Here is a 16744-nt window from a genome sequence, read left to right as displayed (position 1 = left end):
TTAGCTGTGGCGAGGGGGGCGTTCGCCCAGGTTCGCCTGGTGCACCAGTTGCAACCCTATTTGGACTGGGAGTCACTGCTCACAGTCACTCATGCCCTCATCATCTTGAGGCTCAACTACTGTAACGCTCTCTACATGAGGCTACCTTTGAAAAGTGTTCAGAAACTTCAGATCGTGTAGAATACAGCTGCGAGAGCAATCATGGGCTTTCCCAAATATGCCCATGTTACACCAACACTCCGCAGTCTGCATTGGTTGCCGATCAGTTTCCGGTCACAATTCAAAGTGTTGGTTATGACCTATAAAGCCCTTCATGGCACCGGACCAGATTATCTCAGGGACCGCCTTCTGCTGCACGAATCAGAGTGACCAGTTAGTTCCCACAGAGTGGGTCTTCTCCGGGTCCCGTCAACTAAACAATGCCGCTTGGCGGGACCCAGGGGAAGAGCATTCTCTGTGGTGGCCCCAGCCCTCTGGAACCAACTCCCCCCAGATATTAGAAGTGCCCCCACCCTCCTTGCCTTTCGTAAGCTATTTAAAACCCACCTCTGCCGCCAGGCATGGGGGAATTGAGATACTCTTTCCCCCTAGGCCTTTACAATTTTATGCATGGTATGTCTGTATGTATGTTTGGTTTTTATATTAATGGGTTTTTTATCGTTTTTAGTATTGGATTATTATTGTACGCTGTCTTATTATTGCTGTTAGCCGCCCCGAGTCTCCAGAGAGGGGCGGCATACAAATCCAATAAATAAATAAATAAAAGTGACAGATTTACTCTGATCAGATCATATCATATCCAGAATGCTGTATCCAGTTCAGTTTGTCACAGCACCAGAAGGAAACTGATCAACTGGAAAGAATACAGACAAGTACGACAAAGATGGTAAGCTATATCCCACAAAAAGCAACTTGATATGTTTAGCCTAAAGAAAAGAAGCAATCTCTTCATACATGAGGGGGAGAGGACCGACCCCTGAGGAATCCCACAAGGGAAGGACCTCTCGAGTCGACCTCTGACCCCCTGCTAACCGACTGCGACCGACCAGAGAGGTAGAAGGGGAACCACCATAAAACAGTGCCTCCAACTCCCAACTCCTCCAGCTGATGCAAAAGGATACCATGGTCAATGGTATCAAAAACCACTGAGAGGTCAAGAAGCACCAGGATAGAGGATAAACCCCTATCCTGGGCCCATTCATCAGCGTGACCAAAGCAGTTTCCATGCTGTAGCTGGGCCTGAATCCTGACTGTTGAGGGCCCAGAAAATCAGCTTCATCCAAGGATCGTTGGAACTGGAGCAACACCACCTTCTCAACAACCTTCCCCATAAAGGGAAGGTTGGAGGCCAAACCATAGTTATTAAGTACAGCTGGGTCCAGGGAAGGCTTCTTGAGGAAGGGGTGCACAAGTGCCTGGACCCAGCTCCATGTCATCTCCCTACTGGCCGAAACCAGCCAGGAGGATCACGGGTCCAACAAACAGGTGGCAGAACTCACAGCTCCCATGGCCTTGTCCACAATTATTTTTAAATAGGGGCAAATGCTATGAAAGTAATGCTTCTGAGTTTCATAATCTTGTTCTTAACCATACCAGAAGTATTCCAAATTTGAATAGAGCAGGGGTGTCAAACTCGCGCCCTGCAGGCCAGAAGCATCACATACTGGCCATGCCCACCCTGGGTTAGCGAAGGAGGGGGTGGAGTTGTAATATGTCATGTGATGACAACATGACGGCATGAGTTTAATGCCCCTGGAATTTAGCATTTTAGGAAATTTATCCATAATTATCAGAACAGTATCACAATAGAAACATTGGAACAATTATTATCAAATCCAGACAGGGAGTTTCAAGCTCAAAATATTTTGCATAGCTATATTCTTCAGACTTTTTGAGTTATATTTTCTTCTCTTCTAAAGAAGATAGTATCCCTTCATTATATTTTATGTCATTTCAAATTTGCTTGTCTACATTTGTTGCTTTCTTTCACTTGATGGCCTTTTGAAGTTTTTAAAAATAGAGATTCTTTCTATTCTAAAGCAGTTAAGTAGTGAAATAATGGAAATATTAGTCAGGTAGATAGCAATAACTATACATACAGTTATGTAGCAGGATTGTGAAAACTATCTGAGAGGTACTTCATAAAAGGATTAAATCACTCCTCTGAATCTGCTGTCCTAAGCACTGAAAATTTCTCAGAATAATTGCTTTCAGAGCTCTCCAAAGTATCAGAATATGGACACACACTGATAGAAGACACTTCCATCCTATAGTACCCCAGCACTCTGAGGTGTGGAGGAATGCTTTAATTACATAACAGGTGTGATTTTGGAGCTCTGTGTGTGTGTGTGTGTGTGTGTGTGTGTGTGTGTGTGTGTGCGCAAACATAGCTTCCTTATTATTATTACATTTTTTGTAAAAAAAAAAAAAGTTTGGATTTCTTTGTCCGTTTGCAGATCTATTTCCAACAGTGTGTCTCTTTTTGAAATCTCATGTGGATTTTAACAAATAAAATTGTTTTGGAATACTACAGCGATCCATCCAAAATTGAAAATAATTTTATGGTACTTATATAGAAAGCTTTTGAAGCTAGAAGAAGATTGCTAAATGTAATAAAAATGTGCTAATGGGAAACTCTTGGGGCATTTTATAATAAATATAGTATTCTTGACTGATGGATGAACAGCAGTGTATTTCTTTACTCTATAGCAACAAAATCTGGCTTTCTGTTATTGCCTCTATGAAAATACTTTCTAGGAGCCAGCAGTAAAGATATATGCCTCTTTTTTTATTATTATTTGGTTAAGATATAACATATGAGAAAAAATCCTATTGTCACCTGCAAATGACCCTAGGGATTTTCATAAATTCAAGCATTTCTATCACAGCTCTCTCCTATAGATATCTTCTGGCTTTAGTTACATTTGAGAAATGTGAAGTGGGATGTCAGCTTGCTTGTTTTTAATGAAAAGACTGATCGAAGGGGCATTCTCCTTAACCTTAGATTGCTTAGTCTTGCCTGCCTCTTTTGCAGAATTGAAGGCTACAAAATAATAGAAAAGAAAGCTAAGCCAAGTTTTTCATAAGCAGGTAGCAAAAGATGTATCTTTTAGACTCTATTGTGCCTACAAATATCTCCTCATGCTGAATAGCATTTTCGGTCACTGGGCTGACTCTCAATACATTAATAATAGCGATCATAAGATTTTTAGATATACTCAAAACAATTTATTTCCCACTGGGGCTTTTATCTAAACAAGATCAGTCTTCATATCTTTCTTTTGTCAGGATTCTGTTGCAGCCAATCTGATTGGTATTATCCACAACTTTCCATGACTCAGCCAGAGGCAAGTGTAAAAAGAATGTATAGAATTAATCAGGCTTCCCATCATAGCAACTTTTGCCGCGATTCCCAAAAGTTTGTGTTTATAACCCAGAAAGTAAAGTAGACTATATTCCAATCCCCCTGCCCTACCTCCAGCTAGACAGGGCTTGTGTGATTCCCGGGATGAGGAACAGTTAAGTGTCAAATATGCATGAGATTAAAATAATTTCCATTTTAAGAATCTTAAGAAAAAAGTCTAGAGGAATAAATAATATTATATTTCAGTATGCTTAGAACATGGCTAAAAGAACTCAGTTGGTGTTTTGTTTGCCCTGGATGGCTAAAATTCAGTTCAGCTCCTTAGACAAATATAGATCTTCAGTATGTGGAGCTTATGGAGTGTAATTGTGACCTAAGTACTGTGCAGCTTAAATCAATGATTTCTGAGAGAATCCAGAGCTTCTTCTCATAGGCCAGCACCCAAGCTACATAGGCTTTTTTACAAAGCTACTAAAAATTTGATTCTCTTTAGGGATGGGCTGTTGAATCATTTTTAAAATCATTTATAGGAGATGTATGAAGCAGTGGTAGGATTCAAAAAATTTTATTACTGGTTCTATGGACGTGGCTTGGTGGGCGTGAAATGATTTGGTAAACCTAGCAGGGGAAAGATACTGTGAAATCTCCATTTCTTCCAATTCAGCTGGGACGCGGGAGGCAGGGAATAGATGGGGGTGGGGCCAGTCAGAGGTAGTATTTACCAGTTCTCCAAACTACTCAAAATTTCCGCTACCGGTTCTCAAGAACTCATCAAAACCTGCTGAATCCCACCTCTGGTATGAAGGTTCTCTAAGAAAAAGTCAATACAGTGATACCTCGTCTTACGAACCCCTCGTCATACGAACTTATCGAGATACAAACCCAGAGTTTAAGATTTTTTTGCCTCTTCTTCCAAACTATTATCACCTTACGAACCCGGCGCCGCTGGGATGCCCCGCCTTTGGACTTCCGTTGCTAGCTGAAGCGCCTGTTTTCACGCTGGTGGGATTCCCCTGCTGGGATTCCCCTGCAGCATCGCAAAATTCGGAGGTGGGGTTTCCCATTGAGGGGAGCCTCAGGGGAATCCCACCACCACAAAAACGGGCACTTCGGCTGGCAAAAGGGGTGACTTTTGGGCTTGCATGCATTAATTGCTTTTCCACTGATTCCTATGGGAAACATTGTTTCGTCTTATAAACTTTTCACCTTACGAACCTCGTCCTGGAACCAATTAAGTTCATAAGACAAGGTATCACTGTAGCTCACATCTGTGATTTTGGTGATCAAGCAGTAGAACCCAAACATTCAACCATAGTTGAGCCCAAAATTTCTGTTTTCTTATAGTATTGAAATTTACATAACTTGCTAAGAGAAAGATCCATATGTTCCATAATTTAGTATTTCCTTTTAAATCATTGCTGAACTTTTAATGCAATGTTGCGCACTTAGTGTGTAAAAAAGATGTGAAATTGCTTGGAAAGTTTAGTTTTTTCAGAAATTAATTGCTTTTCATGTTGTTATGAGGCGCTGTTTCCATCAGCTAATTTAACACAACTTCAGATCTGAATTTTTCTAAATTGTAAAATGATTCTCATTAAACTGTTCTGTAGAAAAAGGAATGACACATTTAATGTCTTTTGTACATTAGAGGAAAGGCTGGTTTTACTCTTCCCACCAATTCCCACTTCTCTTTTTAGATTATTTTTGTTCAAGGGGTGGTTAGATTTCAGAACAGCAAGTGGTCAACTAATAAGGATTAGTAGCAGGGAGGTTTTGTTTAATTCTGTTTGTAAGCTGCTTTAGTCAGTGAAATCCCTTAAAACACTAAGATTATATTTTTAATGCTACCGACACACTATCTTGATGTCTTCAGCAGTAGATGGATTTTTAAAGCTTATTCTGAAAGAAGATTATGTATTCACATATAGTGTATGCAAAACTATGGAATATTATATTTCATGTACTATATAGCAATCACATGCAGCCTAATACTCTAAGATTAGATAGAAGATTTTAACAGATTTGGAAAGAGTTAAATGATAATCTTAAAATATTTAAGAAATTGTAGTCATTAATAGGGGCATAAAGGGAAAGTGGGAATTGTGTATCCAATTTGAAGCTTTTGAAGCAATCTTAAATGAGTCATCTTGTTATTTCAGGATTTATTGGGGGGGAGTGTTTCTTTCATTAATCTATCTGCCTGCCCCTTTCCCCCTTTTTATTTCTTTAAGAAGGTAACATTTAATTTATATTATCTTACATCACCACACAGCATGGAAGAATGTATTGAATTCTGGATGCAATGGAGTTGCCAAAGTTAACTTTTCAGCATGGAATATTGTTGTGGACACAGCGTGAAAATTTGCAGGCACACAGGAAATATTTCCTTTCCCAAAAGAAACAAGAACCTCCTTACAAATCAATCTCGCTTATCCTCTACCTTCAAGTTTCTTATCACTACCTGTTTAACATTCTTGAGTGAATGGCAAATCTCATATCATGAAGGGGGGAAAAACATCCTCCACAGACATGTTTATTTTGCTACAAAAGGTAGCCAGAATTGGAGCTGCCCTTCTGTCACAAACATGAAATCCACCTATTAGCCCTGCTTAATTGATGACAATCAGACATACTGTGTCTGTGTCAGTTTTCCTGCTTATTGAACCACTCTGCTTTGTGTGACCATACCTGTTTAAAAGTAGGTTTTCCAATTACCTGAGCCTTGGAAAGAAGATTGTGCTAACATACCTCTGACCAGTTGATTTCCTCCTTGATATCCTGTTGATATAGTCTTCTCCTGGTTTGCCCAGCATAACAAGATATCATTGTCCTCAAATATACAGTGGTACCTCTACTTAAGAACTTAATTCGTTCCATGACCAGGTTCTTAAGTAGAAACGTTCTTAAGTAGAAGCAGTTTTTCCCAGAGGAATCAATGTAAAAGCAAATTATGCGTGCAAACCCATTAGGAAAGAAATAAAAGCTTGGAATTTGGGTGGGAGGAGGAGGAAGAAGAAGAGGAGGAGGAAAATCATTGCCGAAGGAAGAAGGTGAGGTGAGGGGAATAAAAAAAAGTCCAAAACTTTAAGGCTTAAAAAAAAAAGAGAGCGTCTCTGAGGTGATGAGGAGGAGCACGTGCCTCCCATACACCCGCCACGCTGTCTCCCATACATTGTGCCAGAGAGAGAAACCCAGGTGGGCGAGACAGGGGAACCTCCCGCTCCTTTGACCAAAAGGCAGCAGCTGCTGCTGCTGCTACTTGCTTCCTCTTCCTTCCCATGCTGAAGGGCTCCCCTCTCCTCTCGTTCACTCACTTTGTAGCCAGCGCCTTTCCTTCACTCTGATGACTCCTCGGTTTGGCTGAAGCCAAGATGATCTGGCCGGGATGAAGTCCCGCCCTTTGCCTTTACGCGTCCAGATGCTCTGGGAGGCAACCTCGCACTGGGTGTTGGAAAGGCAGCGTGAGGGAGTCACCACAGCCAAGTGGTTTATTCCCTCTCCAAGCGCCCAGAGAAAGGAAAACGCTTCGTTTGCTCTGGGCTGACAACGCCTCCTTAAGCACCACTGAAAGGCTCCTCTGGCAGCCTAGAAAAGCCCGAGATGGCCAGGATTAAAGAGGTAATGACAGGAAACTGGCTGGGCTTTTGTGCCGCTCTCAAATTTCCTGGGAAATTTTTCTGGGCTCAGGTTCTTTAGAAAATGGTTCTTAAGAAGAGGCAAAAAAAATCTTTAACCCCTGGTTCTTATCTAGAAAAGTTCTTAAGTAGAGGCGTTCTTAAGTAGAGGTACCACTGTAGTTTGAAATTACCTTAGGCTAGGTATTTTCAAATTGGTCACCAAAAGAATCTGTGGGAGGGTGTAGCATTTTTTAGGTTATGTGAACTAGGTAGTTTTAGAAGAGGTAAATATTTAGAGGTACTCCCAAAGTTGCTTTTCCAAGAGGCAACTGGACTTTCAGAGCTGGAAAAAACTTCTTGGGTGAGAAGCGAAATGTCTTTTAAAAAAAATCTTTCAGAAATTCTAGTTGATCTTGAAGAAATGGATGAAGAAATGTCTATGGAGATGAAACGTCTATGGAGATGAAAATCTTCATAGACATTTAGAGCAGTAATGGGATCCTACCGGTACAGTCAACACCATCGTTCCAGTAGTGAAAACTGAGCTGCATATGTAGCTCTGTATCTCCGGGACATGCATGCGCTTCCCCCATGAGATTTTGCTTAATGCAAAATCTAACTCGGACACATGTGCGTGCATGCCATAGATGCACAGCACGGGTAGCAGAGGGAGCGGCACCTGATTTAAAAGTACGGTTGGTGATGATGTGGTTAATTTTGAAAAAATTGCATGGTTCTGTATCTTCAGTAGTTTTGTATCATTTATTTATTTAAAAGATTTATATGGCCACCCATCTTAAGCACCTCTGGGTAACTTGTGATCTTTTTTTTGGGGGGGGGGGGACTTGAAGCATAAATGTATGTGTGTGCTCAGACTTCAGCTTCCTATTCGTTGGCAGGGGTAAATTTGCTAGACTAATTGTCCTGCAAAGGGGATTTTGGTGAATTACAGTCACTAATATTTGAGTAATTAAGAGTTAGACATTATTTTACTGTTAGAGACATTTAGGACCATACAGTATTTTTAGAGTACTCAATAAGAGCCCCTATAACTGTGCAGATTATAGGGCAGTGATGGCGAACCTATGGCATGGGTGCCACAGGTGGCACACGGAGCCATATCTGCTGGCACGCAAGCTGTTGCTCTAGCTCAGCTCCAACATGCATGTGTGTGCCAGCCAGCTGGTTTTTGGCTTGCACAGAGGCTCTAGGAGGGCGTTTTTTGCTTCCAGAGAGCCTCCAGGGGGATGAGGGAGGGCATTTTTACTCTGCCCCAGTTCCTTTGGAGCCTGGGGAGGGTGAAACACGAGCCTACTGGGCCCACCAGAAATTGGGAAACAGGCCATTTCCGCCCTCCAGAGGTGGGGTGGGGGAAGCTGTTTTTGCCTTTCCCAGACATTGAATTATGGGTATGGGCACTCATGGATGCGCGATAGTGCACACACATGCTTTTTCAGCACCCAAGAAAAAGAAGGTTTGCCATCACTGTTATAGGGGCTCTTATTCCAGCATTCAGACCCTGACTACTTGGTATGCTTATTCACAGAAACAATTATTCATCTTTTAGTCTGAGCCCTTCACTCCTCCACTCGAAACAGAATACCCTACGAGACTAGACTTTCAACCCTGGGCATAGAAAGCTTAGAACTAAGACGCCTTAAACATGATCTAAGTATTGCCCACAAGATCATATGCTGCAACATCCTGCCTGTCGGCGACTACTTCAACTTCAACCACAACAAAACAAGAGCACACAACAGATTTAAACTTAATATTAACCGCTCCAAACCTGACTGTAAAAAATACGACTTCAGTAACCGAGTTGTCGAAGCCTGGAACTCATTCCCAGACTCCATTGTGTCATCCCCAAACCCCCAACATTTTACCCTTAGATTATCCACGGTTGACCTATCCAGATTCCTAAGAGGTCAGTAAGGGGCGAGTACAAGTGCACTAGAGTGCCTTCCGTCCCCTGTCCTATTGCTCTCCTATATCTCCTATACCTTTCTTCTATTCCTATATCTCTTCTATTCTTTCATTGATATGTTTTATTCCTATATCTTCTCTTCTATTCTTCCTTAGATACGTTTTACTATGAGTATATCCTCTATAACCTTCACTGTGTATTTTACTATGTGTATACCCACTAAAACCCTCATTGTGTATTGGACAAAATCAATCAATCAATCAATCAATAAAAGTTTGTCTTGTATCAGGTGGGCATTTTGTAAATAAGCAGTCTCAGTGGCATTGCATGATCTTTCTCCAAGTTCCACAGGGTCCTAAGCATTGCTGTGGAGGTGGATCTCATTTTAGAATTAAGCCTACAGAGTATCATTCTAAATGTTATTTGCATGAAGTTCACACCAGATTGGTGTAATAACGTGGGAAGCTTAATTTCTCACCACCTTCTTTTATTTCTCCGCTCCCCCCCCATCATTTAGGAGTCCGGTGTTAGTCTTCCCATGCATTCATCACCACGTCATTTGCCTGGATTGTTTTCGCCTCTACTGTGTCACTATGTTGAACAATCGTCAGTTTGTCCACGATCCTGTCTTTGGTTATTCATTGCCATGTGTGGGTAAGTTGTTCGCTGGTGCTTTTTTATTACTTAGTAAAGTTATAAAATTATTTTACAAACAGTGGAAGGAAATTACTGGCTTAAAAAACAAATACTCCTCTCTCATGTATAAGGGCAGACTAGATGGACCATGAGGTCTTTTTCTGCCGTCAGTCTTCTATGTTTCTATGTTTCTATGTATTGAAGATAAATTAATAGTGTCAAATAATCTTTTCTCTTGGTATTTTTGTGCCTTTGGATGTTCTTTGCTATATTGGAACTCAGTTGTAAGGAAGAATGGACTGGAATGGAATAGAATAGAATAGAATAGAATTTATTTATTGGCTAAGTGTTATTGGACACAGACGGAATTTGTCTTTGGTGCATATGGTCTCAGTGTACTTAAAAATACATTAATCAAGAATCATAAGATACAACACTTAGTGATAGTCATAGGTTACTCAATAAGTAATCAAATCATTCTAGGAAACTAAATAAAGCAATATAAATCATAAAGATACAAGCAACAAGGTTATAGTCAAAAGTAGAAGATGATTAATAGGAAGGATGAGAAGACTAATGGTAATAAAGTCATAGTAAATAGTTTGATGATATTGTGGGAATTAGTTGTTTAGCAGAATGATGGCACGCTAGGTTTCGTTTATAAGTACATGCCCACATGGTTTGGTCTAAATTTTCATCATCAAATAGTGTTAAATGGTAATATCTTAAAAGTGCTGGACACGGAATTAGAGACAGAAGTGATAAATGACTTCCACTTTTCATGTTCTGAGTCAACTACAGGAAGCTAAACTTCATTCAATAACTTCATATTTCCTAGTTTGTTCACTTCACTTACTCAAGATAATAATACAAATGTTTATTGGCTAGATCATCTTTTCTGATTAAGTTAAAAAATGAAGGTATATGCAATCAAAAATCCATGAGAGAAAATGAAGAAAGAAACAAAAAACAAAATGTAATTTCTTTAAGGGGGAAAAGGTTGCTGATTTTCTGAAAATGATTTATAGAGTAAAAGAAAAGTTTGCTTGATTTTTAAATGTGATTTAAAGTGCATTGTTTTACACAAGGTATTAATTTAATTGTTTTGGATGAAAACTGCAGGTACCCCAGTTCAGGTGAAAAGCCTGAAAAGAATATTGGTATCGGTAGGTTTTGTCCAGAATATGATAAAGACGATTATCGCTCTGTAGCCTCAGTAGGCATTCAGAAACCTTCATGCTACAGGAGAAAATGTGGTTTCCCCATTCATACTGTTTAGTTGCTTAAATGTGCAAATTAGCACTGTTGATTCTGTTGTTGTTTTGACAAATTTATGAAGCATAATGATCATAGACGGCAGTTTTCATTAACATTTGACTTTCTGCTTCTGAAATTATCTAGGGACTGTGTTGCTGAAATTAAACAACAACAACAACACACACACACACACACACACAAAGCTTTGATTATATCAACCTGAAGGTCAAAACAACTGCATCATACTTGAATGGATAGTTGTAACTGTATTTAGGGATAAATACGATATAAATTTGGTTTGTATTTTAATAAATGTTTATCTACTTTCAATTTTTCAAATATTGATGTGTGCTCCATAATGAAATCGCCGTTTTATGTAATTTGAAAACTGCACAAAAGTATGCACATTAAAGTGGATGAAGATTATTGCAAAATTAAGAATGGAAAAGTTAGAAAATGTAGTGGAACTGATTCATCTATATGTCATTGAAGATGCAGAGTTATTTAAGGATGAAATTTGCAGGGACTAATATATTCCACAGTAATAGATCTCTTGATGACTCACGTAACTCACCAAAAGGACTATTATACATTGAAGAGATATGGAAGGTGAACATTCAGCAATATGTGATGTTGAGTTTGTCCCCTTGTGCAATTTCAGGGTTTATGTGCCTGCCTGCTTTTCCTTCTCCTTTTTACTCTTCTATTTTCATTATTTTCCTATAGCCTTCTGTTTGACTGATTGTGCTTTGGGTCAGAGCAGTTTTCCATTACTACTGTATCTAGAGTTGTTCTTCATATTTATAGGTACAAAAGGGAGGGTCTTTATTAGCATCTCTGTCCTTTTTGACAAGAAGTGACAAGATTGAACCTGGGCTTTTCTGCCTGTATGGCATGTACTTTGTTCTCAATACCAAACAGAAAATAGGACTCATTATATAACATCCAATCATTTTAACTCGAGAATACAAATTGAGGTTTGGATTTTGTTAAATAGCAAGTTTAAGTTGCCTAGGATCACATAAAAGTCCGATGATGGCTATATAAATTAAATAAATAAATACATTTTAAAATAAGTATGCAGGTGTGTGTATAGCAGAGTTAAATCTGCATTGATACTGAATATTTGTATATAGAAGCTGGTCTGGTATTCACTTTTTTTAAAAAAGAAAAACACTTCAGATACTCTGATATTTTGCTATGGTACAATGATCTGTTCCATTTTTCTTAAGAGTGTCCTACATTAACATGATTCTATGCATAGAGGTTTGTGTCGCTGCTGACCTCTAAATATCTTTGAAATAATTAATACAGTGCTTAGAAGGATAGACTTGCATATGCATGAAAGCCGATTTAGAGTTATCTCACTGGTAAGAAGAGTACTGAAATTTTCAGCTAAAAATGAGCTTTGTAGAGAGATATGCAGCATCTTTTAATGCAACCCCCCCCATGCAAAAATAGGATAATAATAAGGGATTACAACCCACAAGGGAACATAAACCTGATGTTAGATGTAAATGCTAAGAAAAGAAGTGGGTTGGGGGACAGGGAATGCAAGCCCTCGTGTTGCTATAGGCATTTGAGGGTGGCAGGAACTTTGCATCCTATTATTCTTGCATGGTAAATCATATTTTGTGACATGCTCCAAAGAGATGTGAGAAGAAAGCATTACTATGAAAATTGGAAAACGAAGGGGGAGGGGATTGTACCTAGAGATCTCCATGGCTATATTAATACATAATCCAAGTTACCATTAGTTACTGTTGAAATTACTACAAGAAAGGAACAAAGGTAACTACTGTTTTAAAGATTTGTAAGAACACCAGTGGGATTTGATGAAAGCCGTGTGTTTAACAGCAGCGTTTCTCGGTTTTAATCACTTTAAATTGTGTGGGCTTCACTTTCCATAATTCCCCAGCCAGTATAGAGTCCACACATCTGAAAATTGCCAAGGTTGAGAAACACTGTTTTGAAGGAGATCTATACATTAAGATCTTCGTGTGTCTGTTTTTGTGGAAGACAAGCGTGCTGGTTCACTCGCATCCTACGCAAATAGTTATGGACTCAGAGGATGCAGAGACTGTGGAGGGGTGAGGCAGGCATTCTGTATTCCTGGTACCTGAGAGTGACAGTGAAATCGATGAGGGGTCAGGGTCAGAACAATCAGGGCCTTCTGCACTTCCTGGCATGAGTGTGTCAATCTCAGGAATGATGTAGCATTTCCTGTGCTGAGTGATTCAGGAAAGAAGAGGAGCCTGTTCTGTATGCCAGAGTTCATAGAGCATCTAGGAGACACAAATGGTTGGCTAAGAGGAGATTGACCCATGAGTAGTATTCCTGGCTATTGTGTCACACCCTCACACTATTTAAGGGTGAGGCATGCTCTGCCTTGTTGCATAAAACAACATCATTCATTTTAGAATCATCTCCAGGGCCGCCGATAGGGGGGTACTACTGGTACTGGTGTACCGGGCCCGGCCATGAGGGCCCCCGGTTTTGCCCGCCGTCGCACATGCGCAGTACCGGCCCTCTCTTGCCTGCCTCACCAACGAAAAAGGCGGGCCCTCTGGCCCTCACGAGGCAGGACTCGAAGAAGCCCCGACGGAGCCTTTGGCAGCGCGGTCCTCCAGTCCCAGAGTAAAGCGTGCGGCGAAGGTAGGAGCCCCTTCGGGGTGGCGGTTGCAACTTGCGCTTGTGTTAAATTTTGTTTCTTTCCTAAGCAGCCTTCTGTGTAAAAAAATCCATTTGGGAACGAGTCGTTCCCAAATGGATTTTTTTACACAGAAGGCTGCTTAGGAAAGAAACAAAATTTAACACAAGCGCAAGTTGTAGGCTTCCCACGCATGCGCCAGCATCCCCCAAAAGCCCCCCTCCGTGCACCCTTTTCCAAGGGCGCGCACGAAGCCGCGGCCGCCCCCGCCCCCCCGCGCCTCTAGCCCCCTCGCGCCCCCCTGGCTACTCGCCGCTGCCCTCGCCCACCCGTCCGCTCCGCCTCTCTTCCCTGCAGGCATTCTCACAGCGGGGGCCACCGCGCTCTCTCCATCTCCCTGCTAGCCTGCCCGGAGCATTCAAAGTAAGAGCGAAGGTTTTTCTTACTTTGAATTTTCCGGGTTGGGCTGCTGGCAGCAAGGGGGTGGAGAAAGCGCGCGTCAGCCCACGCGCCCGACATTCCAGGCACCGTCAACTGACCCCGGTTTCCTGGATTCCTGGTGGCGCCGACCGAGCCCTGACCAGCGGGCTCCCGAGTCCCGACCATGCCCTGCGGCGGGAACGAAGCGAGTGGGGCGCTCCCCGCCCGGCTGCGGCTCTTGCCCTCATCGGGGAAAGGGAGGGGAGGGGAAGAGAAGGCCAGGAGGACACAGAAGGGAAGGAAGGAAGGAAGGAAAAATAGGGAGGGAAGGAAGGGAAAGACGGAGGGGAAGGAAGGGGAAGAGGGAGGAGAAGGAAACAGGAAGAAGAGATAGGTTGGTTGGTTGGAATGAAGGAAGAAGGGAAAGAAGGAGAAAGGGGAAGGGAAGGAAGGAAAGGAAAAGAGGGAGGGGGGAAAGGAAGGAAGGAGAGATAGGTTGATTGTAATTGAAAATTACAATTGAAAGTAATTGAAAATTACTTTCACCAGCCTCCGGAGAATGAGAGAGAGTGAGAGCGATGACAGAACAAGATAGAGAGAAAGTGAGTGAGAGAGAGAGAAATAGGGGGAGAGAAAGAGATAGCAAGAGAAAGAGAACGAGAGAGAGAAAGAGTGTGAGAGAGAAAGCAAGAGAGAAAGAGAAAGAAAACAAGAGAGGGAAAGTGAGAAAAAGAGAGAGAGAGAAAGAGGGGGAGAGATAGAGAAAGAGAGAGAAAGAAAACAGAGAGATCAGAGAGGAAGGAAGAGTGAGAGAGAGGAAGAAAGCAAGATAGAGAAAGAGAGAAAGAAAGTAAGAGATGAGAGAGGAAGGAAGAGAGAGAGGAAGAAAGCAAGATAGAGAAAGAGAGAGAGAGAGAAAGAAAGAGAGAGAGAGATGAGAGAGGAAGAAAGCAAGATAGAGAAAGAGAGAGAGAGAAAGAAAGAGAGAGGGGAAGAAAGCAAGATAGAGAAAGAGAGAGAGAGAGAGAAAGAGAGAGAGAGAGAAATGAGAGAGGAAGGAAGAGAGTGAGAGAGAGGAAGAAAGCAAGATAGAGAAAGAAAGAAAGAGATGAGAGAGGAAGGGAGTGAGAGAAAGAGAAAGAAAGCAAGAGAGAGAAAGAGAAAGAAAGAAAGAGATGAGAGAGGAAGGAAGAGAGTGAAAGAGAGGAAGAAAGAGAGAGAGAGAAGAGTGGAAGGAAGAGAGAGAGAAATGATAGAAAAAAGGGGAGAAAAAAAGAGAAATGAGAAAATGATTGAGGCAGAGAATGACAGAAAAGAGAGAGAAACAGAGGGAGAAGTGATTCTTGATTTAAAGCATATGGTAAAAGCACTTAAATAATAACAGAGAAAAAAACCCAGCCCTCACCTGTTTTTATTAATAGTTTTGCTGGTTGTTTTAGTTTTAATAGTAATGGATTTTGGTTTTTTAAAATTATTATTGACAAAATTGAACGGGTCCAAAGACGGGCTACAAGAATGGTGGAAGGTCTTAAGCATAAAACGTATCAGGAAAGACTTCATGAACTCAATCTGTATAGTCTGGAGGACAGAAGGAAAAGGGGGGACATGATCGAAACATTTAAATATGTTAAAGGGTTAAATAAGGTCCAGGAGAGAAGTGTTTTTAATAGGAAAGTGAACACAAGGACTAGGGGACACAATCTTAAGTTAGTTGGGAGAAAGATCAAAAGCAACCTGAGAAAACATTATTTCACTGAAAGAGTAGTAGATGCTTGGAACAAACTTCCAGCAGACGTGGTTGGTAAATCCACAGTATCTGAATTTAAACATGCCTGGGATAAACATATATCCATTGTAAGATAAAATACAGGAAATAGTGTAAGGGCAGACTAGATGGACCATGAGGTCTTTTTCTGCCATCAGTCTTCTATGTTTCTATGTTTCTATTAATTTCTTTTAATAAAAAAGAAGGGATTTATTTATTTATTTATTTATTTATTTATTTATTTATTTATTTATTTATTTATTTATTTATTTATTTATTTATTTATTTCTATGCCGCCCAGTCCCAAGTTTTTCCTTATTTCCAGATTGCATTTCTTCTTGGTAAGGTTCCGCCCATTGCTTCTTGTACTACTTTCAGGTGGCATGGAGAATAAATAGATGCCATCTGCTCTGTGGCAGCCCTTTAAGGATTGAGAAACTACTATTATATTCCCCCTCAGTTTTCTATTTATTGAGTTAAACATACTCATTCTCTTAGCCCTTGTTCATAGGATTTAGCCTCTAGGCCAGGGGTGTCAAACTCAATTTCATTGAGGGCCACATCAGGGCTGTGTTTGACCTCAGAGGGCCGGGGGAGGGCTTGCCCCGGGTGTGTGGCCATGGTGGGCATGGCACCGGATTTGGGGGGCAGTAGTTTTAAAATGGCCGGGGGGGCCCAGACACTTAGGCTGTATGGGGCCCCAAAATTCCTGATGGTGGCCCTGATCATCTCATCTTGACTCTTGAATTCAGTTTGTGTTTCAAAAGAGTACATTGTTAGCTTTGCTAATGAGCTTTGGTCTTCCAGTTACTGTAGGATAACTACAACTTGGAACTCTTGCTGCAGCTGGTAATTATTATCATGTTTATCTTCGCTCTGGGATTTTGGCCAACTGGTAAGACTTTGCTAGATTTGCTTCTCTCTTTGAAAAACCTCTTTAAAAACTTTTCCAATACTGGGACTTTTGTAAATATTAAATCCATTTATTTGTTAGACAATTTGTGTGTATCAGACTTCTATGTTTCTATCTGATTATTGGGGCTCAGCACTAAGACAGAACAACAAGTTTGAAATGGTAGTTACTTTCACGTCTAGTAAATGCATCCAT

General features: G+C 41.0%; 1 protein-coding gene across 2 annotated transcripts in view; it reads left to right on the top strand.

Annotated features, from left to right (window-relative positions):
* Positions 1–16744, top strand: part of PRKN (parkin RBR E3 ubiquitin protein ligase) — an 890155-nt gene that overhangs the window by 577156 nt on the left and 296255 nt on the right. For both annotated transcript variants that reach the window (XM_070733810.1, XM_070733812.1), the window contains one exon: positions 9426–9562. In XM_070733810.1, coding sequence (XP_070589911.1) covers positions 9426–9562 — 137 coding nt within the window. The remainder of the gene's footprint in view (positions 1–9425; positions 9563–16744) is intronic.

Source organism: Erythrolamprus reginae, chromosome 1 (genome assembly GCF_031021105.1).
Source record: "Erythrolamprus reginae isolate rEryReg1 chromosome 1, rEryReg1.hap1, whole genome shotgun sequence".
Lineage (NCBI taxonomy): Eukaryota > Metazoa > Chordata > Lepidosauria > Squamata > Dipsadidae > Erythrolamprus > Erythrolamprus reginae.
This window is presented reverse-complemented; position numbering and strand designations above follow the sequence as displayed.